The following is a 23,079-nucleotide window of genomic DNA, read 5'->3' on the forward strand; positions in this document are numbered from 1 at the left end:
CTCGGCAGCCAGTCAGTTTCGTTCTCGGTGGGTGCTGGGCTCCGCCAGGGCTGCGCCTTGTCACCAATCCTGTTTGTGATATACATGGACAGGATATCGAGGCATAGTCGTGGTGGGGAGGGGTTGCAGTTCGGTGGTCTGAGGATCTCGTCACTGCTTTTTGCAGATGATGTGGTCCTTCATGGGATCATCGGCCTGTGACCTTCAGCACTCACTGGATCGGCTGGCGGCCGAGTGTGAAGCGGCTGGGATGAGGATCAGCACCGCTAAATCTGAGGCCATGACTCTTAGCAGGAAACCGATTGATTGCTTACTCCGGGTAGGAAATGAGTCCTTAGCCCAAGTGAAGGAGTTCAAGTACCTCGGGGTCTGTTTCGCGAGTGAGGGTACTATGGAACGTGAGATTGGCCGGAGAATCGGAGCAGCGGGGGCGGTATTGCGTTCGCTTTACCGCACCGTTGTAACGAAAAGAGAGCTGAGCCGCAAGGCAAAGCTCTCGATCTACCGGTCGATCTTCGTTCCTATCCTCACCTATGGTCATGAGGGCTGGGTGATGACCGAAAGGACGAGATCGCGGGTACAAGCGGCCGAGATGAGTTTTCTCAGAAGGGTGGTTGGCGTCTCCCTTAGGGATAGGGTGAGAAGCTCAGCCATCCGTGAGGAACTCGGATTAGAGCCGCTGCTCCTTTACTTAGAAAGGAGTCAGCTGAGGTGGTTCGGGCATCTGGTAAGGATGCCCACTGGGCGCCTTCCTTGGGAGGTGTTTCAGGCACGTCCAGTGGGGAGGAGACCTCGGGGAAGACCCAGGACTAGGTGGAGAGATTATATCTCAACACTGGCCTGGGAACGCCTCGGGATCCCCCCGTCAGAGTTGGTCAATGTGGCCCGGGAAAGGGAAGTCTGGGGCCCCCTGCTCGAGCAGCTCCCCCCGCGACCCGACCCCGGATAAGCGGACGAAAATGAGATGATGAGATGAGTGCTTAGAGTTTTAAAAAATGAAATTTGGAATTTCTATATGAGTGAAAACAATGAAATTGTGCTTAGAGTTTAGCAGTATGGCTTGTTGTGATACACGAGCTTCAAGTTTTCAGAATTGTGTGCATAATTCAATTTTTTTGTGTGCATACAATGGAGAAAAACTGTAAGAAGTCTCCCAAATCAGGCTTCAGATTCTCATGGTTTGTGTATTTTCCTAGAATATCTCTGTAATGAAACAGTAGACAATGTGTAACTTTGAGTTTAACTTTCCGTACCAAGCTGTCTCCCCTCAGAAGGTCTGCTATAACATAGCACTGCTGGACCCCAGAAGGTCTGCTATAGCTGGACTGAGCCCAGAAGGTCTGCTATAACAGGACTGAACCCAGAAGGTCTGCTATAACAGGACTGACCCCAGAAGGTCTGCTATAACAGGACTGACCCCAGAAGGTCCGCTATAACAGGACTGACCACAGAAGGTCTTCTATAACAGGACTGACCCCAGAAGGTCTGCTATAACAGGACTGACCCCAGAAGGTCTGCTATAACAGGACTGACCCCAGAAGGTCTGCTATAACAGGACTGACCCCAGAAGGTCTGCTATAACATAGGACTGCTGGACCCCAGATGGTCTGCTATAACATAAGACTGCTGGACCCCAGAATATCTGTTATAACACAGAGACCCCAGAGACACCTGATGTGACAGGGGGCGGGACCATCTCTACTCCCAAAACCCCTCTCTCTTCAGCACCTTAAAGTTCACCACAAGAGAGATAGGGATACTCAGAGATAAGAGAAAATAGCTTGATTAAACCAGCCCTATCCTGACCATAACCTCATTCTCTCATATGGTATATCAAGATTTACATTTCGATTATATTATTATCTTTTTCTATTACGGAACACAAAACAGCTAATGAGTCCAACCTCGACGACCAAAGCATTTTCTTTCCTTCATTTTTTCCATTAGTTTCAACGTTTGAGTGTGTCCAGATCACGAAAGCAACCTTTGACCTAAGCTTGACCTTTAGAGCCCAGCTGAGAGCTAGCGATTGGTGATACATCACCTAAAAGCCACCTCTAGCCCTCACAACCTCTGTGTGTGTGTGTGTGTGTGTGTGTGTGTGTGTGTGTGTGTGTGTGTGTGTGTGTGTGTGTGTGTGTGTGTGTGTGTGTGTGTGTGTGTGTGTGTGTGTGTGTTGATTATATGTAGCCTCAGTTCCCAGTCATCTCATTCTATTGGCTGTCATATCCCTGGAATCCTTCTAAGCGGTAAGCACTGATGATCCATGTTCTTTAATGAGTGTTTGGTTATGGGAAGCATTCTGTATTATCCGGAAGATTCAATGATTATCAAGTAACATTCTTTACGTTCTAAAACTTAACAAAACAATGAAAAAATATCATCTTGATCCTTTCAGAAGACATTTTGTTGCTTTAGCATTTTGCTAAAGTTAAATTGCACTTAACTTTATTGCACATTCCCAGCCTCAGCTGGTGACCTGCTTATGTCCTGGGCTAGCGCTAGCATGTCCGCAGCGGAGTAACAAACGAGCGGTGCCGGGCGCTACGTCAGACGCCACATGCTGGGACACTGTGTTCGGGCCGCAGGTCCGCTGTCTCAGCAACGCTGTCCCGTTACAAATAGCAAAATAATAGAAGTGAAGAGCGCACGTGGAATGTGTGTCAGCCGGGCCTGACCCACATAAGCAGATGAATCATGGAGTTGGCCAGGGGTGCTGTGGTATTTGAAGTTGGTTAGTCAGCAGGTTAATTTGTAAAAACAATCCCCCTCCCACCAACCTCACCTATCACCCCACCGAGCCCTCCTCTCTAGTTCATTGAACATGCGTAGTGTTTTGTGCTGAGGAGGCTTAGGGATATTTAAGCGGCCCACCTGAGCAGTGGCAGGTACACAAACACTACGTCAGTACACACACACACAAACCGCATGCTGTCCATAGGGCAAGGTGGAGTCCAGGTGATTTTCTCTGAGCAGTTTTCCACCGACGCCTTTGGATTTTGATGACACAACCTAAAGTTTCTTAAAAGTATAACAGAGGCTGAATCCGAATGCTTAGTACATACTATTTCTGTTCAGAGTCTACTACTTGACCGTACTACACTTGACAGTGTAGTACGGTCTACAGCTATGCGTAGAACGCCTCCGAACGCTTCCGAACACCGGATGTTTGGAGATTACGTATCTCCCCTCAGATGCCGGCAAAATTACCTTGATAAATTACCTGTTTTCCGTCTTGTCATCGTTGCTATTAAATTAAAAATGTTAAATTAAAGAAACATTCAATACTTGTACTTACATTTCGATGTTTCAAAATTTGCGGGAGCCGTTGTTGGTGGTGTCGGGTCAGCCATCTCTTCTTGATTCGTTACCAGACTCCGGTTGCATTGTGGGATAGCGTAGTGAACTCTGTTGTATACTGTGGCGGTAGTACGCATTCGGAAACGTTTTCCGTACTACACAATGCGTACTGAGCATTTGAACGCGCTATATTTGTGGCGTATATCACTCCGGCTATTAGTTATTAACTGATTACGTAAGGGTTGTCCGTTGCCGGGCAGGTTTCAAAAAAACATACGCGCTCATGTTGCCAAAGACGAAATAACATAATACAGAAAACGGATCGCTAGATAACACTTGTTTTTACTTTATATTTCTTTGTATTTAATTGTTTAATCAAATTTATCAAGTAAACTGAGTGTTGAAAGCAGGTCAAGGACGAAATAGCACAATACAGATAACGGACTAGTGCGAATGAACGAGCTTGAAGGTTCGCGAATGTTCGGGAACCTTTCACGTCATTCGATCATCTGTTGCCAGGCAGGTTTGGAATGGATTACGTATGGATGACGCGCCCGGTACAAATTTGGCAGCCGGTACAAATTTGGCATGACAGCGGCCCCAGAAAACCAAATTACATACAGCAGGTCCAGACCTAGTACTGAAGGGAAATTCAAATTGAGCGGAAGTACTTAGGCGGGCGGAGCCAGGCTAGCAAAGTTGTGCATTACAATGCAAACACGACAATAATTGGCACCGTTCTTGCGCACTCAGAAGAACATGAACTGAATAAATGCCAGGTATATAGCATATCGGAGACGGGCACACAATCAGTGCATTTGCAAATGAGAGCCTGCAGTATGACCGATCTTGTGACATTATTTAACCATACATTAATTTGCATACTTGCACAGGACTGTCGGCTCCGCTTGTCAAAAAAATAGAACGTATTTGTGAATAAATGCTTTGAATTCTGAATAGGCCTACTGGACTTGAACAGTTGAACCTCTGAATTGATCTTGAAAGCCTATGTCCAAGAATATTTCATTTGTATTCAGTTTTAGGCCATCTCACTAAAGGTCACTTAAATGTAGCCTATTTAAGATCACCAAGTCCAATATTAAGTGTACTGGTCTGGGTGGATCTGAGCAGCAATCCCACTATCCAGTTCAGCTAAACTAATTGATGATGAATAACTCCAAGAAGCGTGGTGCCGATTAAGAAGGTTTACTCAAATTCAAAGAGTGAAACTGAAACACAAGCATAAATATATATCAGTTACAAAACGGGATGCACTCAAACTGCATAAACACAATATAATGCTGCTAATGACCTAACGAGCTGCAGTACTTACAAACATTGCGATTATACAGCTAGCAAGACTAAGAAGGAGGAAGATGCGATTTCTCTGGTGTTAACGCAAGTAGTAGTCGGCGGAATCATTTCCGGAAAGGTCACTTCCGGTCCAACCGGAAGTACTAACAAATAAAGACGGCTCGATAAACTAAAAGCCTCAGCATAAAAAACAGCGACGAATAGGGTCCAGAACACTCCCCCGCTGGGGTCTCTAACGAGCCCAGATAAAACCAAAAGTACTAGTCTTGTGGAGAAAGGAGGAGGACCACTTCGGTCACGGGACGGGAGAAGACTCTCTGGGTGCCTTCCTTGACGAATCTGATGTCCACTTTCCTCACGACCCCGTCCTGGCTTGGAAAGGCCTCCACGACAATAGCCATAGGCCACTGGTTTCTCTTGGCTTGATTGTCCTTCATTAGGACGATGTCTCCTACTTGGAGGTTGGGCTTCTTTTCCTGCCACTTACGACGGCTTTGAAGTGTGTGGAGATACTCTCGTCGCCACCTTTTCCAAAAGGTGTCCGCTAGACTCTGAACCTGTTTCCATTCTTCCTTGAAGAGGCCTCCTTCCCCAAAGTCACCTGGGGGAGGAGGGGCTGTGCAGGTCTTCTGGGTCAAGAGCATAGCTGGAGTAAGGATGAGAGGAGACTCCGGGTCTGAAGACACTGGGACAAGGGGTCTTGCATTCATCACCGCAGTAATCTCAGCCATAAGAGTAGTCAGGACTTCGTGTGTGAGACGCGATGATCCACGTTGAAGGAGCATGCAGTCGAGGATGCGACGGGCGATGCCAATCATGCGCTCCCATGCGCCCCCCATGTGAGATGAGTGGGGTGGGTTGAATACCCAGGTGCAGTTGTGCTCCTGGAGATATTTCTCCACGGTCTCTGAGCTGGGGCTTGGTTTATCCATATTGAGTTCTCTGCAGGCACCGATGAAATTGGTGCCTTGGTCCGAGCGTAATTGTTTTGCTGGGCCTCTGATGGCGAAGAACCTTCTCAGGGCATTAATGCAACTGCTGGAGCTCATGGCTTCTATTACTTCGATGTGCACGGCTCTTGTGCACATACATGAGAACATGACAGCCCATCTTTTGCTGTTGGCGTGTCCTCCTCTGGTACGACGTGAAGTGACCTCCCATGGTCCGAAGACATCTACACCGACATAGGTGAATGGAGGGGCTACTTGTAGACGCTCGGCCGGCAGATCTGCCATTTGCTGGTGTTCTGTCTTCCCACGAAGCTTCTTGCAGGTGACGCACTTGAAGAGAATGCTGCTGATGCATCTTTTAGCTCCAACCACCCAGAGTCCGGCTGCTCTGACAGCACCCTCTGTAAAGTGCCTCCCTTGATGTTTCACGGCCTCATGGTGATGACGCACAAGCAGGTTTGCGAGGTGATGGCGGCCCGGGATGATGATGGGGTTTGTTTCTTCTGTTGCTAGCTTAGACTGAGCTATGCGGCCTCCGACTCTGAGAAGCCCATTGCTGTCGAGGAAAGGGTGTAGCTTCAATAGACTGCTACGAGGGGGGAGACTTTGTTTGGAGGCTATGCTCTTCAGCTCTTCTGCATAAAGCTCATGCTGGACGGTCTTCATCACGAAGATCCTGGCTCCATCCATCTCCTCCTCTGAGGGGCCCCTTGGACAGATGTGCCATCCTCTGCAGCTGCCCTTCTGTGCCGGCAGGGCAAAAGAACGGGCAATATGGATCAGACGTGCGACTGTGGTGGTGAGAGAGGTCCATTTTGAGAAACGCTCAAAGCGTGTGGGGTCAATAAGGTGTCGAGAGACTACGGTGAGGTTCACAGCAATCTCGGGGCGTAAGTCGGAGTCGGAAGCGGGGTTAACAAGGTTGAATGTCTCTTGGGCTTCGAGAGGGTGGGGAGGTGGATTCCGAAGAAAAGCTGGTCCGGAGAGCCATGTTGTGCTGCTTAAGAGGGCCGCTGGGATAGACCTAGACCCGTGGTCGGCTGGGTTGTGGTCGGTAGGCACATGCCTCCATTGGTCTGGGGATGTGGACTGTCGTATCCGTTGAACTCTGTTGTTCACGTAGACGAAGAACCGCCTTGCTTGATTATGAATGTACCCAAGGACTACCTTGCTGTCTGAGTAGTATGTGATACGGTCGACCTCCAGGTCCAACTCTCCCACGATCAACTCTGCAATCTCGACTGCAAGCACTGCTGCGCACAATTCCAGTCTAGGGATAGAGAGGTCTGGTTGAGGCGCCAGCTTGGCTTTTCCAAAGACGAAACCGACCTCAGTCTGTCCCTCTTCGGTGGTGGCTTTCAGATAAGCTACTGCTGCGATGGCCGTAGTAGACGCGTCCGCGAAGACACAAAGCTCCTTGAGGAGAGTACTAGAGGGAGAGAAAGACGTGTAGGTGCGGGGTATCTGAAGCTCTTGTAGGTCTTTTAATGAGTCTCTCCACCTGGTCCACTCAGCTTCCCTGTTTCCGGGGAGGGGTGAGTCCCAGTCCTCGGCTTGCTTGGTGAGGTCTCTGAGGAGCAGCCTGCCTTGTATTGTGACGGGGGCTAAGAAGCCAAGGGGGTCATACAGGCTGTTCACCGTGGACAACACTCCTCTACGGGTGAAAGGTTTGTTGTCGTCCATGGCCTGGAATGTGAAAGTGTCCGAAGCAATGTTCCAGGACACTCCAAGGCTGCGTTGTAGAGGGAGGTCATCGGTGAGGAGGTTGAGATCCTTGATATCCTTGGCACGATCTTCTGGAGGGAATGCTTCTAGCACAGCAGGTCTATTGGAGGCTATTTTATGCAGCCTGAGGTTTGACGCTGCAAGCATCGTTTGTGCACGTCTGAGGACACTGATGGCCTCCGCTTCGGTAGGGAAGGACTTAAGTGCGTCATCTACATAGAACTCTCGTTCGACGAACCTTCTCACGTCGCTGCCAAAGTTCTTTTCTTCTTCCTTGGCTGCTCTTCTCAGGCCGTATATGGCGACGGCGGGGGATGGGCTGTTGCCGAAGACATGAACGCACATTCTGTAATCCACAATGTCACTGTCCGGGTCGTTGTTGCGGAACCACAGGAAGCGGAGGAAGTCTCTGTGGTCTTCACGCACTATGAAGCAGTGAAACATGTGCTGAATGTCGGCGGTGATGGCAACAGGTTCCTTCCGGAATCTCATGAGCACCCCCAAGAGGGTATTGTTGAGATCAGGGCCTGTGAGGAGCACGTCGTTGAGAGAGACTCCCTTGTAAGGTGCACTGGAGTCGAACACCACACGGATCTGTCCTGGCTTCTTTGGGTGATATACTCCGAATGATGGAAGATACCAACACTTTTGGCCTTCCTGTAAAGGTGGAGCGATCTCTGCATGTTTGTTGGTAAGCATCTTCTCGACAAACTCTAGGTAGTGGGCTTTCATCTGTGGCTGCTTGCTTAGAGTGCGGCGGAGAGAGTTGAGGCGGCTTTTGGCGTACTCCCTGTTGTTGGGCAGTTGTTTTCGTGGGGACTGGAAAGGAAGGGGTGCGACCCAACTTTTCGACTCGTCTTGTCGATACTCGTCCTCCATGATCTGCAGGAACCTCAGGTCATCCATTGAAGGAGCGAGCTTGTTGTCGTTGGCTGTGTGAAGGAAGACTGACTGACCCAGGTTTTCTCCATTGAGCGTCTGTGTGCTGTCTGTGTTGTCCAACGCTGAGTAGCCGTGGGCGAACGTCTCTTTCACCTGGATTTTGCTGCTGCATGGGCTGAGGAAAGTGGGCCGTCCATTTTCCAGAATGGAGGTTTTGAATGTTCCGACGTGGGGTGGCTTGTGCGCTCCCCCGAGGCACACGTCGCCGACGACGACCCATCCAAGGTCCAGCTTTTGGGCGAATGGGGCGTCATGTGGACCGTTTATTTGGCTTCTTACTTTGTGTACTCTCAGAATGTCTCTACCGAGCAACAGGAGTATGTGTGCGTCTGGAACCAGGGGTGGGATCTCGTCTGCGATGCGTCTCAGGTGTCCGTGGTGCCGAGCAGCATCGGGGGTTGGGATCTCTGAACGGTTGTTTGGGATTTGGTTGCATTCGAGGAGTGTGGGAAGAGGGAAACTGGCTTTCTCATCAGCTGACTCCACAACGTAACCACGGGCCTTTCTGCCAGCTGTCTCCTTGAGACCTGAACATGTCCTGAGTGTGTATGGCGATGGACTACACGCCACGTTGAAGATGTTGAAGAACTCTGACGTCGCCAAGGAACGGTTGCTTTGCTCATCCAAGATAGCGTACATCCTTCTGGACTCCTCCCTTCGTCCTTCGGGAAAGACGCTGACGAGGCAGATCTTGGAACATGCTCTGAGACTCATTCCATCTCCGCATACTTCCGTGCACTTGGAGGTGACTTCCTGATTGTCCGCTTGTTCTCCTCCCTCCCCGTTCTCTGAAGCAGGGGGGGGGGACTTGGACTTCCAGGGAGCTAGTCCTGGGTGGAGTGCTGAGGTGTGACGGTTGCTGCCACATTCCTTGCAGTCCACCTCTGTGATGCAGTCCCGAGCTAAGTGGGTTGTTGAGGAGCAGCACTGGAAACATATGTGATTGTCTTTTAGAAACTGCTTGCGCTCTTCGAGGGTCTTCTCCCTGAAGCCTCTACATTTCCTCAGTGGGTGGTCTTTGTCGTGGATGGGGCAGTGCTTCCCAGGGTCAATGTTTCTAGGGCTCTCTGTGGGGGACACTTGTGTCTTGTGCACTGATATGGCTGTCTTCATCTGTCTGTCAAACCTCTCTTTCTTTTCGGCTGCTGTGCGGGAAGGTGGGAGGTTGAAGCTGGGATCCGTTTTAACTCTGGCTTCCCTGCGGATGAAGTCAGCAAACACAGCAAAGGGGGGAAAAGCCACATTGTTTTTTACCTTGTATTTGGACCCAAATGAAGCCCATTTATCCTGGAGGTTGAATGGAAGCTTGTCGACGATGGGAGCCACTCCTCTGGAAGTGTCTAGGTAAGACAGGCCAGGTAAGTAGCCGTCCATCTTTGCAGCTTCTAGTTCTAGGAGCAGGTCACCGAGGTCGCGGAGCTTGTGAGGGTCTTTGTACGTCACCTTCGGAAAGTCCTCCAGTTTATCAAACAGAGCCCTTTCGATTGCCTCTGGTGAGCCATAATACTCTTCCAGCCTCTGCCAAACCATCATCAATCCGACCTGGGGGTGCCTGATGTTTACTGCTTTGAGCCTTCTTGCCTGTTCTGAGGACTCCTTGCCAAGCCATTTGATGAGGAGATCAAGCTCTTCTCCAGCTGACAGGCCCAGGCCTTTGGTGGCTCCATAAAAGGTGGACTTCCATGCCCAGAAATTCTCTGGCTTGTCGTCGAAATTGGTTAGCCCTGAGGTCACCAACTGACTCCGTGCAAGATACCTGGCGAGGTCGTTGGCGGTGGAGGTGTCGGGGTTGCTTTGGTTGACCGTTCTGCCCTGGTTGCCATGAGGATCGTTGAGGGGTCGCTGTCGGCCTCTCCCGTCCATCCCAATATCGTTCTGCCAGAGCGCCTCTGTTTCCAAAGGCAGGGGTGTGTGAAGAATGGGCGCAACAGGCTTCTTTATGTCACTTGTAGCTAGTGTTAACTCCTGATAAGATGAGGCATGTGTATTGTGTGAGTAAGACTTCAGGCTGGATTGGTCCCGTACATAGTGCTCTGTACGCTGGAGTCGTGTCTGGGGTGAGAGAGATTTAGAAGCTCTACTGCGGTGTGACTGATGGTCTGAGTCTATCAAACCTGACTCCAGTATTTCTGCTTCTATCAGTGCAGCGTCCATTTCCTTTTCTGTTTGTAGAGCTTCTAGGGTGGCGTCCAGTCTGACCTTTTCTAGTTCGAGGCGGGCCTTCTCTACTTTGAGTTCTATTTCCCTCTGAACGTAGGCAAAGTTGGAGCGACCAGCTTCTGCCTTTGCTCTGGCTTTGATGGCGGTCTGGGTTGCAGAAGAACTGCTTGATGCTTTTGAGGAACGAGACCGTATTGACTTGTGGTCCTCTTCTTCAAAACGTTCTTCGGGCACTGTGGTATATTCAGAACCCCCTTCTGCCATGGTGAGAGGAGATGTGTGTGTTCACTGAGGTGAAGACGTCGGGACAGGTTGTCATGTAGGCTTGCTCGGGGCCAGTATGACGGAGGTCCTTTAGTCTTTCTTCCAGCCGTTCCTTTCTTACAGCTTAATGTTATGCTGTTTTTTCACTGTACTGGTCTGGGTGGATCTGAGCAGCAATCCCACTATCCAGTTCAGCTAAACTAATTGATGATGAATAACTCCAAGAAGCGTGGTGCCGATTAAGAAGGTTTACTCAAATTCAAAGAGTGAAACTGAAACACAAGCATAAATATATATCAGTTACAAAACGGGATGCACTCAAACTGCATAAACACAATATAATGCTGCTAATGACCTAACGAGCTGCAGTACTTACAAACATTGCGATTATACAGCTAGCAAGACTAAGAAGGAGGAAGATGCGATTTCTCTGGTGTTAACGCAAGTAGTAGTCGGCGGAATCATTTCCGGAAAGGTCACTTCCGGTCCAACCGGAAGTACTAACAAATAAAGACGGCTCGATAAACTAAAAGCCTCAGCATAAAAAACAGCGACGAATAGGGTCCAGAACATTAAGAATTCAAAGCATTTATTCACAAATACGTTCTATTTTTTTGACAAGCGGAGCCGACAGTCCTGTGTATGCAAATTAAAGTATGCAAATTAGCCATGTGCGCCAAACATTGATTTCCCCATCTCCGACCACAAAGCTGTACTTTTTGACATTCATACCCAACTACACAAAACCAAGGAACAACGGACCATCTCCTTCAGAAACATCAAACTTATCAACACCACAGACCTCTCCACCATGATCAGCTCCTACCCCAACCCTCCCCCAGCTTCCTCCCTGACTGACCTGGTGACTCACTACAATAACTGCCTCTCCTCCTCCCTCACCACCCTGGCCCCCCTGAAAACCCGCTCAGTCTCATTCACCCACACTGCTCCCTGGTTCACTCCTCATCTGCGCCAGCTCAAAGCCACTGGTCGTCGACTGGAGCGACTCTACAATAAGACTCAACTCACTGTACACCGCCAAATGTATTCGGACCACCTCCATCACTACAAGAATGCCCTCACCACTGCCAAAACCTCATACTACTCCAACCTCATCAACACTGGTACAGGCAACAGCAGAGTCCTCTTCTCAACAGTCAACCACTTACTTCAGCCTCCTAAATCTCTCCCTCCAGATATTTCCACCACCCAATGCACTGCGTTCCTTGACTTCTTCAGCTCTAAAATCAACACCATTCACCAACAACTGGCCTCATCTCGCACCCCCTCTGATGACCCACCCTGGATGATCACCTCTGGCCAACCTCTCATCAGCCTCTCTGACTTCACCCTAGTAACAGAACAGACCGTTTCAGAACTCATCCGCAAAGCCAAAACCACCACCTGTCAGCTCGATCCTCTTCCCACCTCCCTTGTCAAAGCATGTCTTCCGTCCATCTCCCCCATGATCACCAACATAATTAACTCCTCCCTCACTACTGGTACTGTACCCCCCACTCTCAAGCTGGCTGCCATCACTCCCATCCTGAAAAAACCTGGTGCTGACCCAACTGACCTTAACCATTACCGGCCCATCTCCAATCTCCCTTTCATCTCCAAAACACTTGAAAGGGTGGTTGCCGCACAACTACAGTCCCACCTCGACATTAACAATCTTCATGAACCGTTCCAATCTGGCTTCCGTCCAAAACACAGCACTGAAACAGCCCTAGTCAAAATCACCAACGACCTCCTCCTTGCAGCCGACTCTGGATTACTCACCATTCTCATCCTCCTCGATCTCAGCGCAGCATTCGACACCATCTCCCACCCTCTGCTCCTTGACCGCCTAGCTGGTATTGGGATCACTGGTGCTGCACTCTCCTGGTTTACATCCTACCTCACCGGCCGTCAACAATTTGTTCAACTAAGCAACCACAAGTCTGGGTGTTCAGGTGTCTCACTGGGTGTCCCCCAGGGGTCAGTCTTGGGTCCACTCCTCTTCACCACTTACCTCCTCCCGCTGGGCACACTCCTCCGTCACCATGGGGTCCATTTTCACTGCTACGCTGACGACACACAGGTCTACATCTCCACCAAACCCACCGCTGCCATCCCCCCCACCTCCCTCATCACGTGCCTGGAAGAGATCCGGAGCTGGTTGAGCAGGAACTTCCTGAAACTCAATGGAAACAAGACCGAGGCCCTGCTCATCGGATCCAAATCCACCCTCACTAAATCACAACACACCCCAGCTCCACTCATAATTATCGATGGATTCCCAGTACCCTTCTCCTCCAAAGTCAAGAGCCTCGGCGTCATCCTGGACAACACCCTCTCATTCGCACCCCATATTCACAACATCACCCGGACTGCATTCTTCCACCTCCGCAACATCGCCAGACTCCGCCCATCACTGACCCAATCCAGCACTGAAATCCTAGTTCACTCATTTGTCACATCACGCATAGACTACTGCAACGCCCTCCTCACCGGACTCCCCACCAAACTCATCAACAGACTGCAGATCATTCAGAACTCAGCCGCCCGGATCATCACCTGCACCAAATCATCTGACCACATCACCCCTGTCCTCATTCAACTTCACTGGCTCCCAGTACACTACCGTATCCAATACAAAACCCTACTCCTCACCTACAAAGCTCTCCACAACCTAGCCCCCAGTTATCTCTGCGACCTCCTCCAAGAATACAGTCCCTCCCGCTCCCTCCGCTCAACCTCTGCTGGACTACTATGTATCCCCACATCACGACTCACTACAATGGGTGCCCGGTCATTCAGCTGTTCAGCACCCAGGCTCTGGAACTCCCTCCCCCCACACATAAAACAGTCAGACACCATTACAACCTTCAAGTCACAACTCAAAACTCACCTGTTCAAACTCGCTCACAACGTCTAACTGATCACTGTTTTTATTTTTTATTTATTTTTTTGTCTTGTTTTTGTTTTATTTATTTCTTATTGCTTATGTTAATTTATTTATTTTTTTATTTTTTTCCACAATGTCTTGTTTTTTAAAAAATGTATAATGACTATATGCTCTGTAAGGTGACCTTGGGTGTCTTGAAAGGCGCCTCTAAATGAAATGTATTATTATTATTATTATTATTAAACAGAAGATACGCAATGAACTGATTGCTGCGCATTGTTGTGGATATGTAGGCTGGTTAGTTGTGGTTGTTTGTGGTCTTAGTGAAACAGCCTTGCCTTGGAGTTGGAGTGATTGTGTGAATGTGCGAGAGAGAGCGCACCTGCCGTGGTGATGTTGGGCTTGTTGTGGGCTTATATGTGATCAATGATGTATCTGTCTGATCGTATTAGCTGTAGATGGATGGTTAAATAATGTCACAAGATCGGTCATACTGCAGGCTCTCATTTGCAAATGCACTGATTGTGTGCCCGTCTCCGATATGCTATATACCTGGCATTTATTCAGTTCATGTTCTTCTGAGTGCGCAAGAACGGTGCCAATTATTGTCGTGTTTGCATTGTAATGCACAACTTTGCCCCTGCCTGTTATAAAATAACGTGCATCCCAACAACTTTAGCCAATGCAGGCTCCTATTGCTTTACCAGTGTTTAAAGTGTGTGCGTGTGTGGGTTTGTGTGTGTGTGTGTGTGTGTGTGTGTGTGTGTGTGTGTGTGTGTGTGTGTGTGTGTGCGTGCGTGTGTGTGTGTTGTCATGTAGGCTACAGATATAGATTGATTGTCTTGGCTTGCTTGCATCCATGAAATATTGTAATGTTATGGCCTAGCTAGCTACTGCATATCGAGAACAATCTGGGGATGAGGGCATCCCCGAATATTGACGGGTATTTCGCACACTGCCATCTCAATATATAGCCTAACATACACAAATATATCGATGTACTAGACACAAATATATTTTCCACTAGCTAGTGGTCATTACATTGTAGTGAAACTAGTGAAGACAACACAGCTTTATGTTACGGCGAAACATGGAGGCACTGCAGCTTTTGTCTCGACAATGCGTTACTTTAGTCTGGTATTTCTCTTCACTGATTGGTTAGACAGCCTTCAAACTTAGTGGTCAAGCAAAGAAGAGGGAGGGGCTCATTCTGCATACCTAATAGCCGGAGTGAATAACTAATAGCCGGAGTGAATAACTAATAGCCGGAGTGAATGACTAATAGCCGCGGCTATTAGTCATTCAAAACCGTACGGATTCCGTACGGAATTCTTGCCAAACCGCACGGAATCCGTACAGAATCCGTACGGAATCCGTACGGAAACCATACGGATTCCGTACGGTTTTGCACTTTTACCGCGCCATTCTTGGGCCGGATTGTGGCCTTCTTGGCTTTCCATACTCCTGAGGCTGAGAAGCGGAGGAGGAGACGCTGTGCGCGGCTGCAGAAGAGGGGAAAACGCGGAGGTACGTGGGCTAGGCTCAAAGCGTACCCATTCAAACCCCTGCTTCCTACCATCTTTCTCTCAAATGTCTGTTCGATCCGCAACAAGGTGGATGTGATCCGACTTCAACTAGCTTCACAAAAACACATCGAGAACTGTTGCAGCTTAATCTTTACGGAAACCTGGCTGGATAAGAAGACCCCGGACTCGGCTATTGAGCTAGATGGCCGCACTGCCTATCGAGCAGACAGAACAGCTGACTCGGGTAAGAAGCTAGGAGGAGGTCTGTGTATCTATTCTAATGACTCGTGGTGTACCAATGTCACAGTTGTTAGCAAACATTGTTGCCCTGACGTGGAATTTTTGTTGCTCCGATGCAGACCGTTTTACTTACCAAGAGAATTCTCTTCTGTTTACATCTGTGCTGTTTGCATTCCACCCGACGCCAATGCTAAGTTGGCACTAGTTAGGCTACAGGACATTGTAAACAAAAGCCTGCTGGCACATCCCGATAGTATCTTTATTGCGGCGGGGGATTTTAATCATGCTGACTTAAAGTCTGTACTTCATTCTTTCCCCCGTAATGTAAAATGTGCTACCAGAGGGAGCAACACACTTGATCAGGTTTATACCAACATAGCCCATGCATACAGAACCCAGGCGTACCCCCACCTAGGTCTCTCTGATCATGTTTCGCTCCTCCTGCACCCCTGGCACACACCCAAAATCAGAGCCAGTAGGCCCGAAGTCAGGTCTGTCAGGATTTGGCCTGAGGACGCCACCCCTAGGCTCCAGGACTGCTTCAGCTCCACAGACTGGGACATTTTCAGTGGACTGGGTGTTTTGACACGTAGGTCTCTGAATAATTATCTTGTCTCAGTCCTTGACTACAGAATTTTTTGTGTGGATATTGTTACATCCTGGAAACAATTCTGTGTCTACCCAAACGTTAAACCCTGGATGACACCTAAAGTAAAATCCTTACTACGAGCCAGGAATGCAGCGTACAGAACCGGTGACACCAATGCATACTTCACGGCAAGATCCGACCTGAAGAAAGGCATCAGTTCTGTCAAGCAAGCATTCATGACCCGCATTGAAGCTCAGTTCAACAGCGCCTCATGCCCCCGGCAGGTGTGGGAGGGCGTTAGGGCAATAACGGACTACAAGGGAAGAACATCCCCCCCTGTCAACAGCAGCGCCCCCCTAGCGGAGGAGTTAAACATCTTTTACGCACGTTTTGACAGGAACAACAAGGACCCGGTGTCGCCCCCTCTCCCCTCTGACGGCTCCACCCTAGTCCTGAGCACTCATGAGGTCAGACTCATCCTACGCAACATCAACATCAGGAAGGCAGCAGGCCCAGATGGAGTCCAGGGACGCGTGCTCAAGGACTGTGCTGAACTAGCTCCAGTTCTCACCACCATCTTTAACCTGTCTCAAGGCAGCAATAATAGTCCCGGTTCCCAAGAAACCAAATGTTGCAGGTCTGAACAACTACAGGCCTGTGGCACTCACCCCTATCGTCGCAAAATGCTTTGAGAAACTAGTCATGAAACACATTAAAGCCTCCATACCGCCATCATTAGATCAGAATCAGTTTACTTACCGAAGAACAGGTCAACAGAGGATGCCATTGCCATTGTGTTACACACTCTACTGGAACATCTTGAGCACAGTAACACCTATGGGCGACTCCTTTTTGTTGACTTTAGTTCAGCTTTCAACACTATCCTGCCTAACAAGCTACACAGCAAACTACACAAACTTGGCCTGAACACCACTTTATGCAAGTGGATTTTGGACTTTCTAACACAGCGCACACAACATGTCAGGATTGGCAAGCATGTCTCCCCCACCCTGCCCATGAACACCGGGGCCTCCCAGGGTTGCGTGCTCAGCCCACTTCTCTACACACTTTTCACTCACGACTGCTGCTCCTCTTCTCCATCTAACCTCATAGTGAAATTTGCTGACGACACAACAGTACTTGGCCTCATCACAGGAAATGATGAGACCTCATACAGGAGGGAGGCCGAGAGACTGGTAGAGTGGTGCGGTGATGACAACCTGGTTCTCAACACCACCAAGACCATGGAAGTGATCATCGATTTCCGCAGGGCCAGACACCTCAGCCACTCTCCACTCCTAATCGGAGGGGAGGAGGTAGAGAGGGTGTCCAACTTCAAGTTTCTGGGCGTGACTGTGGCCGACGATCTGTCCTGGAGGACCAACATCACCTCTGCCGTGGGTAAGGCACAACAACGCCTCTTCTACCTTCGGAAACTAAAAAGGGCTAAATTTCCACAGGGACTGATGATCAACTTCTATCACTGCGCAGTAGAGAGTGTACTCACCTACGGACTACTGGTGTGGTTCTCCAGCGGCACCAGGGCCGAAAAGGAGGCCCTCCACAGAGTGGTCAAGGCTGCGGGGAGGATCATTGGGAAGAGCCTACCAGAGATCTCCACAGTCTTCACCTCCCGCTGCCTACGCCGGGTGAACAACATCCTAAAGGACCAGGTCCACCCAGCGCACCATCTCTTCCAGCGACTGCCCTCTGGACGGAGATACCGTTCCATCCCCACCCCCAAGCCCTCGGTCATATAACTCCCACTGTAACTCCCACTCAATAACTGTGAACTGGACTGCATTGCTGCACTGTACACTATTTTCCATCTATTGCAGGACTGCAGCCCCCCCCCCCCCCCCCTCTCACTCTCACACATCACAACTATGGACTGGACTTGCTGCATTCTCATTCATGTTATTATTGTTATTTATTTATTTATCTTTTTATTTATTATTTATTTATTTATTAATATATTTATATTTATATACTATGCCAGTGGTGATGCTCTAAACTTAATTTCGTTGATTAACTCTGTTGAACAAGGACAATAAAGAAATCTAATCTAATCTAATCTAATATCAATTAACTATTAACCTCTTCTTTGGCAACCTCAATCATTCAATTATTTTTTTGCGTAATTTCATTTTTCTGTCAAATTTGTATGCCGTTTTAGCTTTATACCCCAATCCAACTTGGTTTCTCCGTTGCATATTTTGATCCTTTCCTCCCCTACTCTCCTCTCCTCTCCTCTCCTCTCCTCTCCTCTCCTCTCTTCTCCTTTCCTCTCTCCTCTCATCCCTCCTTTCCTCTCCTCCTTACCCCACTCCTCTCCTCTCCTGGTCTCATCTCCTATCCTCTCTCCTTTCCTCTCTCCTCTCCTCTCCTCTTATGTCCCCTCACCTCCTCTCCTCTCTCCTCTACTCCTCTCCTCTCTCCTCACCTCTCTCTCCTCTTCCTCTCCCCTCTCCTTCTCTTCTCTCCTCTCCTCACCTCTCCTCTCCTCTCTCTTCACCTCTCTCTCCTCTTATCTCTTCTCCACTCCTCTCCCCTTCTCTCCCCTAACCTCCTCTCCTCTTCTCTGTATAATGTATGCTCGTCGTTACACCATACCCATCCTTCTGCAGCAGCTGTTTGGGCCCCTCTCCCTGTGACCCTGTATTTAGCAGGTTAATGATTAATAGGTGACCCGTGCTCTAATGACCACATAAATCTCAGCAATGGGCGGCGCTCTTCACTCTAACTCATAAAGTCTGACTCAGCTGTCTGAGCCGGAAGGAGGCCAGGTCAAAGGTCATGGGTCATAGTTGGCTCACACGGCTCAGCATTGCTATAAACAACAGTAGTGTGGCAAAGTGGTGCTGGTCTTCAGCACAGAGTGAGTGGAGCTGGCCATGGTGGTCTCGGTGAAGAGCCAGTTGTTCAGAGTGTCAAGTTGCTATTCTGGCAGCAGTAGTGAGCATGCCCAGTAAACACCTCCCAGCTATGTGGCTGAGGTGTGTGTGTGTGTGTGTGTGTGTGTGTGTGTGTGTGTGTGTGTGTGTGTGTGTGTGTGTGTGTGTGTGTGTGTGTGTGTGTGTGTGTGTGTTTGTGTATGAACACTTACACATGCCTGCCCACACACATTCTAGGTCAAGGCTAGAATGTGTATCCGTGTGTGTTTGTGTTCATTTGTGTATGTGTGTCTGCATTTGTGTGTGTGCGTGATTGATAGTGTTTGTGTATTTGTGTGTCTCTGTGTGTTTGAGAGAGGTTTTTTTGTGTGTATGTGTGTGTGTGTGTGTAGGTGTGTGTGTGTGTGTGTGTGTGTGTGTGTGTGTGTGTGTGTGTGTGTGTGTTTTTCTGTGTGTGTGTGTTGCTGTGTGAGCGTGTGTCATCGGAGGTCCCTGCAGCCCCCCCCGCTGTGTCGTTGTGTAGGTGGTCCAGCAGCCCATCCATTGCCTGTCTTATTCCGGGAAATTATAATCTTGGGATTCAGCAGAAATGGCAAGAGAGTGTCTGTCTGGCATTTCTCTCTCCCATTGTGAAGACAAATTCCCATGATGCTTTGCAGACACTGCAGGATTTCCTCGGGTTGCATTTAGTCCAGATGTCTGCGTGGAGCCAGATGTTGACGTCAGGGGGACAGCTGTGATGTTGGACTGTAATCCCTGCTGCCTTCTCGTGTTTCTCATCACTTTCTCCTGGAACATTCTAGTTTGGGCCAGAAGCTCCATGTGCGGAGGGTCTTTGAGCATGAGACCACACAGAGACACACCACAGCTGCTTCTTCTATGGACGCTCACTGCATAATGTCTCATAGGAGAGAGAGGCTGACCTTTAGAGGGGGAACAGGCCAGAAGAATGGTGCCAGGACTCACACTGTGTAGCGACACTTTCTCAACTCTGCTCTTTTCTCTGATTTGTGTTGTTTGACTCAACATGGGAATGTCTCTGCAGAGTTTGTAGGGTTATTGATGCATGAGAAACTAACTGCTCCTTGGGGTCTTTCTCAGCAGAAGGATGAAATCAGCCTATCAGAGGGCAGCACGGTGGACCTGAGGAAGCCCGGGGAGGAAGAGGACCACTTCTCAGAGATGGCAGAGGAAGCCATGGACCCTGAGAACTGTTTCCCTGACTGTAAGGACACAGACACTCACTCACTCATACACACACACAAACACACACACACACACACACACACACACACACACACACACACACACACACACACACACACACACACACACACACACACACACACACCCCACACAAACACAAACACACACACGTGCAGGCTCGTACTATATGATTAGGGTAATGGTTGTTTCTGGTTCATGCGACCCCAGCACCTGCCTCTTCCTGACTCAGCAGGGTCCACAGTAGCATGTACACGTCCTTTCAGTTCCCTCTCTTTCTTCTGAGAGGCTGCTAAGCTTAGCTGACACGGTGGAGATGCACTGAGAGAAAGGTCAACAAGGACAGACAGAGACACGCAGGCGGAGAGAAAACCACGAAGAACAGTCAGTGAAGAAAGGAAGAGAATGCCAGCCGCCATCTTTAGCTACTTAAACGCTGGCAAGGCAGTGATTCGGTTCTGCCAAAGGTCTGCCTGCTTTGATAAAGTCCCACTTTGTTCAACGAACATAAGATGAAAACGAGTAATACATAACGCACTTTACAGCGGACATGTTTCCCTTTTTTATTATTTTGGCTCCGAACTGTCTATAAAATGGCTGGCACCCAAAACACTCCAAAGTCCACTTTAAATACTAACTGAATGAGACTAGGGAGGGCGGGGCGAGGGGCCGCCGTCCAGTACTTCCTGTTCTTGCCTCAGTAGAGGAGTATGAAGGAGGCTCCTGATTCAACACCCTGTTCTCATGTGGACCACAGCTCAGTCATGGACGGGCCCCCACACCAGACCCCTGCCCCTACCCATACTGGGCCCCTCCCCCGTCCCATACTGGCCCCCCACTCTACGCTGAGGCAGCACCCAGGGTCCGCTGCTCCCCCCAGGTCCCGAGATCCAAGACCACCTGATGTAGAACTAGGCCAGTACTCTCCTACTGATAATCATGTGTGTGTGTGTGTGTGTGTGTGTGTGTGTGTGTGTGTGTGTGTGTGTGTAAATGTAAATGTGTGAGTGAATATGTGTGTGTGTGTGTGTGAGAATGTGTGTGTGTGTGTAAATGTAAATGTGTGAGTGAATATGTGTGTGTGCGTGTGAGATTGTGTGTGTGTGTGTGTGTGTGTGTGTGTGTGTGTGTGTGTGTGTGTGTGTGTGTGTGTGTGTGTGTGTGTGTGTGTGTGTGTGTGTGTGTGCGTGTGTGAGTGTGTTTCTATGTGTGTGTGTATGTGGGCGTGAGTGTAAGTGTGAGTGTTTTTGTGGTAATGAAAATAACATACACATGCAAACATGATGCAGGGAGCCTCTATTGGCTCTCCAGGTCATAGGACTCCTGCTGTTTCACTGACCTTGATGCATCTTAAATAATTGGTCGGGGTGGTTGGGGGGGTGCTTAGGGTCTCTCTGGGTGCATAATAAGCGGGGTACGGCCGTTTGGGAGCGGCTCACTCTGTCAACGTGACAGAGGAGTAAGGTCTGAGGAATGAGCCGAGGGTTTGTGCTTCGTAGTCACAGTGTGGGTCGGGCCGGCTGCCCAGCCCTGCTCAGTGATGAAAGGACTCACACCCGCAGACACACGCACGGACTAGAACACACACACCCGCAGACACACACACACGGACTAGAACACACACACCCGCAGACACACTCACAAACTAGAACACACACACCCGCAGACACACTCACGGACTAGAACACACACACCCGCAGACACACGCACGGACTAGAACACACACACCCGCAGACACATGCACGGACTAGAACACACACACCCGCAGACACACGCACAGACTAGAACACACACACCCGCAGACACACGTACGGACTAGAACACACACACCCGCAGACACACGCACGGACTGGAACACAAACACATGCGGACACACTTACGGACTGGAAAGCACATACATGCGGGTCAAACACACGCACGGACTGGAACACACACATCCGCGGGTCAGACACACGCACGGACTGGTAAACAAACACCCGTGGGTCAGACACGTGTCGCGAGATCCTCTCTAACTTATTACTGTGAATCCCCCAAGTACCACAACAGCAGTCAAGAAAACAAATAAAGGTAACTTTGATTTAACTGAGACACCCAAAAAATGTCAAGTAACAGATATTTAAATGAAAAAGGGATTAAACCCTATATTTCTTGTCTTCTCCTTTGTACATGCAGACATGAATGGAACTTAAATAGAGAGCACCTGAGGGTTGCCACATATTAAAAAGTATAACCGTACAATTAATTGTATGCATGCTTATATGATTGTATGTGTGTTAACCTTGGGTGTAGGAAGGGACAAAAGAAAAAACAAAATAAAGTATATTAAAAAAATGAATAAAAATAAAAAATACATGATTTGACCGATATTTAGAAGATAAAATCACGCACTGTGAGATGAGTCACCTTCTTTAAGTAGGGGGATGAAAGAGCTCCAACAAGGGGGTACTCTAGCCCAGTGGTTCCTAAACTTTTTTCTCCAGGGCCCCCCTAATTCACTTCTGATGGAATACGCGCCCCCCCCCCCCTAGCTCGAAGGGTCTGGCAAAAGGGGACAGAGGAGACACCATTTTCAGGGTGAACCAAGGAGGTCTCTGGGGTCTAGACTCCTGGGGGCTGAGTCAACTGGGGCCAGGTTGGTGGTTTTACAGTCGGCCATTGGGGGACCTATGGGAATGTAGGTGGATGGAGCTGGATGCATAGGGGTAAAGTGACCGGAGGGTAGCGTAGGGTGTTCTGCCCTAGTCGGGACATCAGGGACAGCTGGACGGGAAGGGCACAGGGGGCAATAAGGAAATTGGGGAGATTGAACTGAGACGGGGCATCCACGTTGGCCCTAGGCGGGCCTTCCTCTTGTACCTGCGGGCTGGCCAGCACTCCGGCTGGGCATGGGCATTGTTGCAAAGCAAAGTTCGAGTCGAACCCTTCTTTCCCTTCAGGGCGAATGTTGCAGACGGGCTGTTCCGGCCGGGGTCGGGCTTGCCCCACATAAGGCATTGCAAGCCACCTTGATGTGAGTTTCCCCTGTGCCCTCCTGCGGAAATTCTTGACCAGCGCTCGCCCA

General features: G+C 49.3%; 1 protein-coding gene and 1 long non-coding RNA gene across 2 annotated transcripts in view; one reads left to right on the forward strand and one right to left on the reverse strand.

Moving 5' to 3' along the window:
- Positions 1 to 23,079, forward strand: part of LOC132452074 (sodium channel protein type 4 subunit alpha B-like) — a 318,084-nt gene that overhangs the window by 184,487 nt on the left and 110,518 nt on the right. Inside the window, 1 exon segment of the mRNA XM_060044440.1 lies at positions 19,896 to 20,019. Coding sequence (XP_059900423.1) covers positions 19,896 to 20,019 — 124 coding nt within the window.
- LOC132452088 (uncharacterized) overlaps positions 1 to 23,079 on the reverse strand; it is a 399,718-nt gene that overhangs the window by 110,648 nt on the left and 265,991 nt on the right. The window lies entirely within an intron of this gene.

This window comes from Gadus macrocephalus, chromosome 23, assembly GCF_031168955.1.
Source record: "Gadus macrocephalus chromosome 23, ASM3116895v1".
Classification (NCBI taxonomy): Eukaryota; Metazoa; Chordata; class Actinopteri; order Gadiformes; family Gadidae; genus Gadus; species Gadus macrocephalus.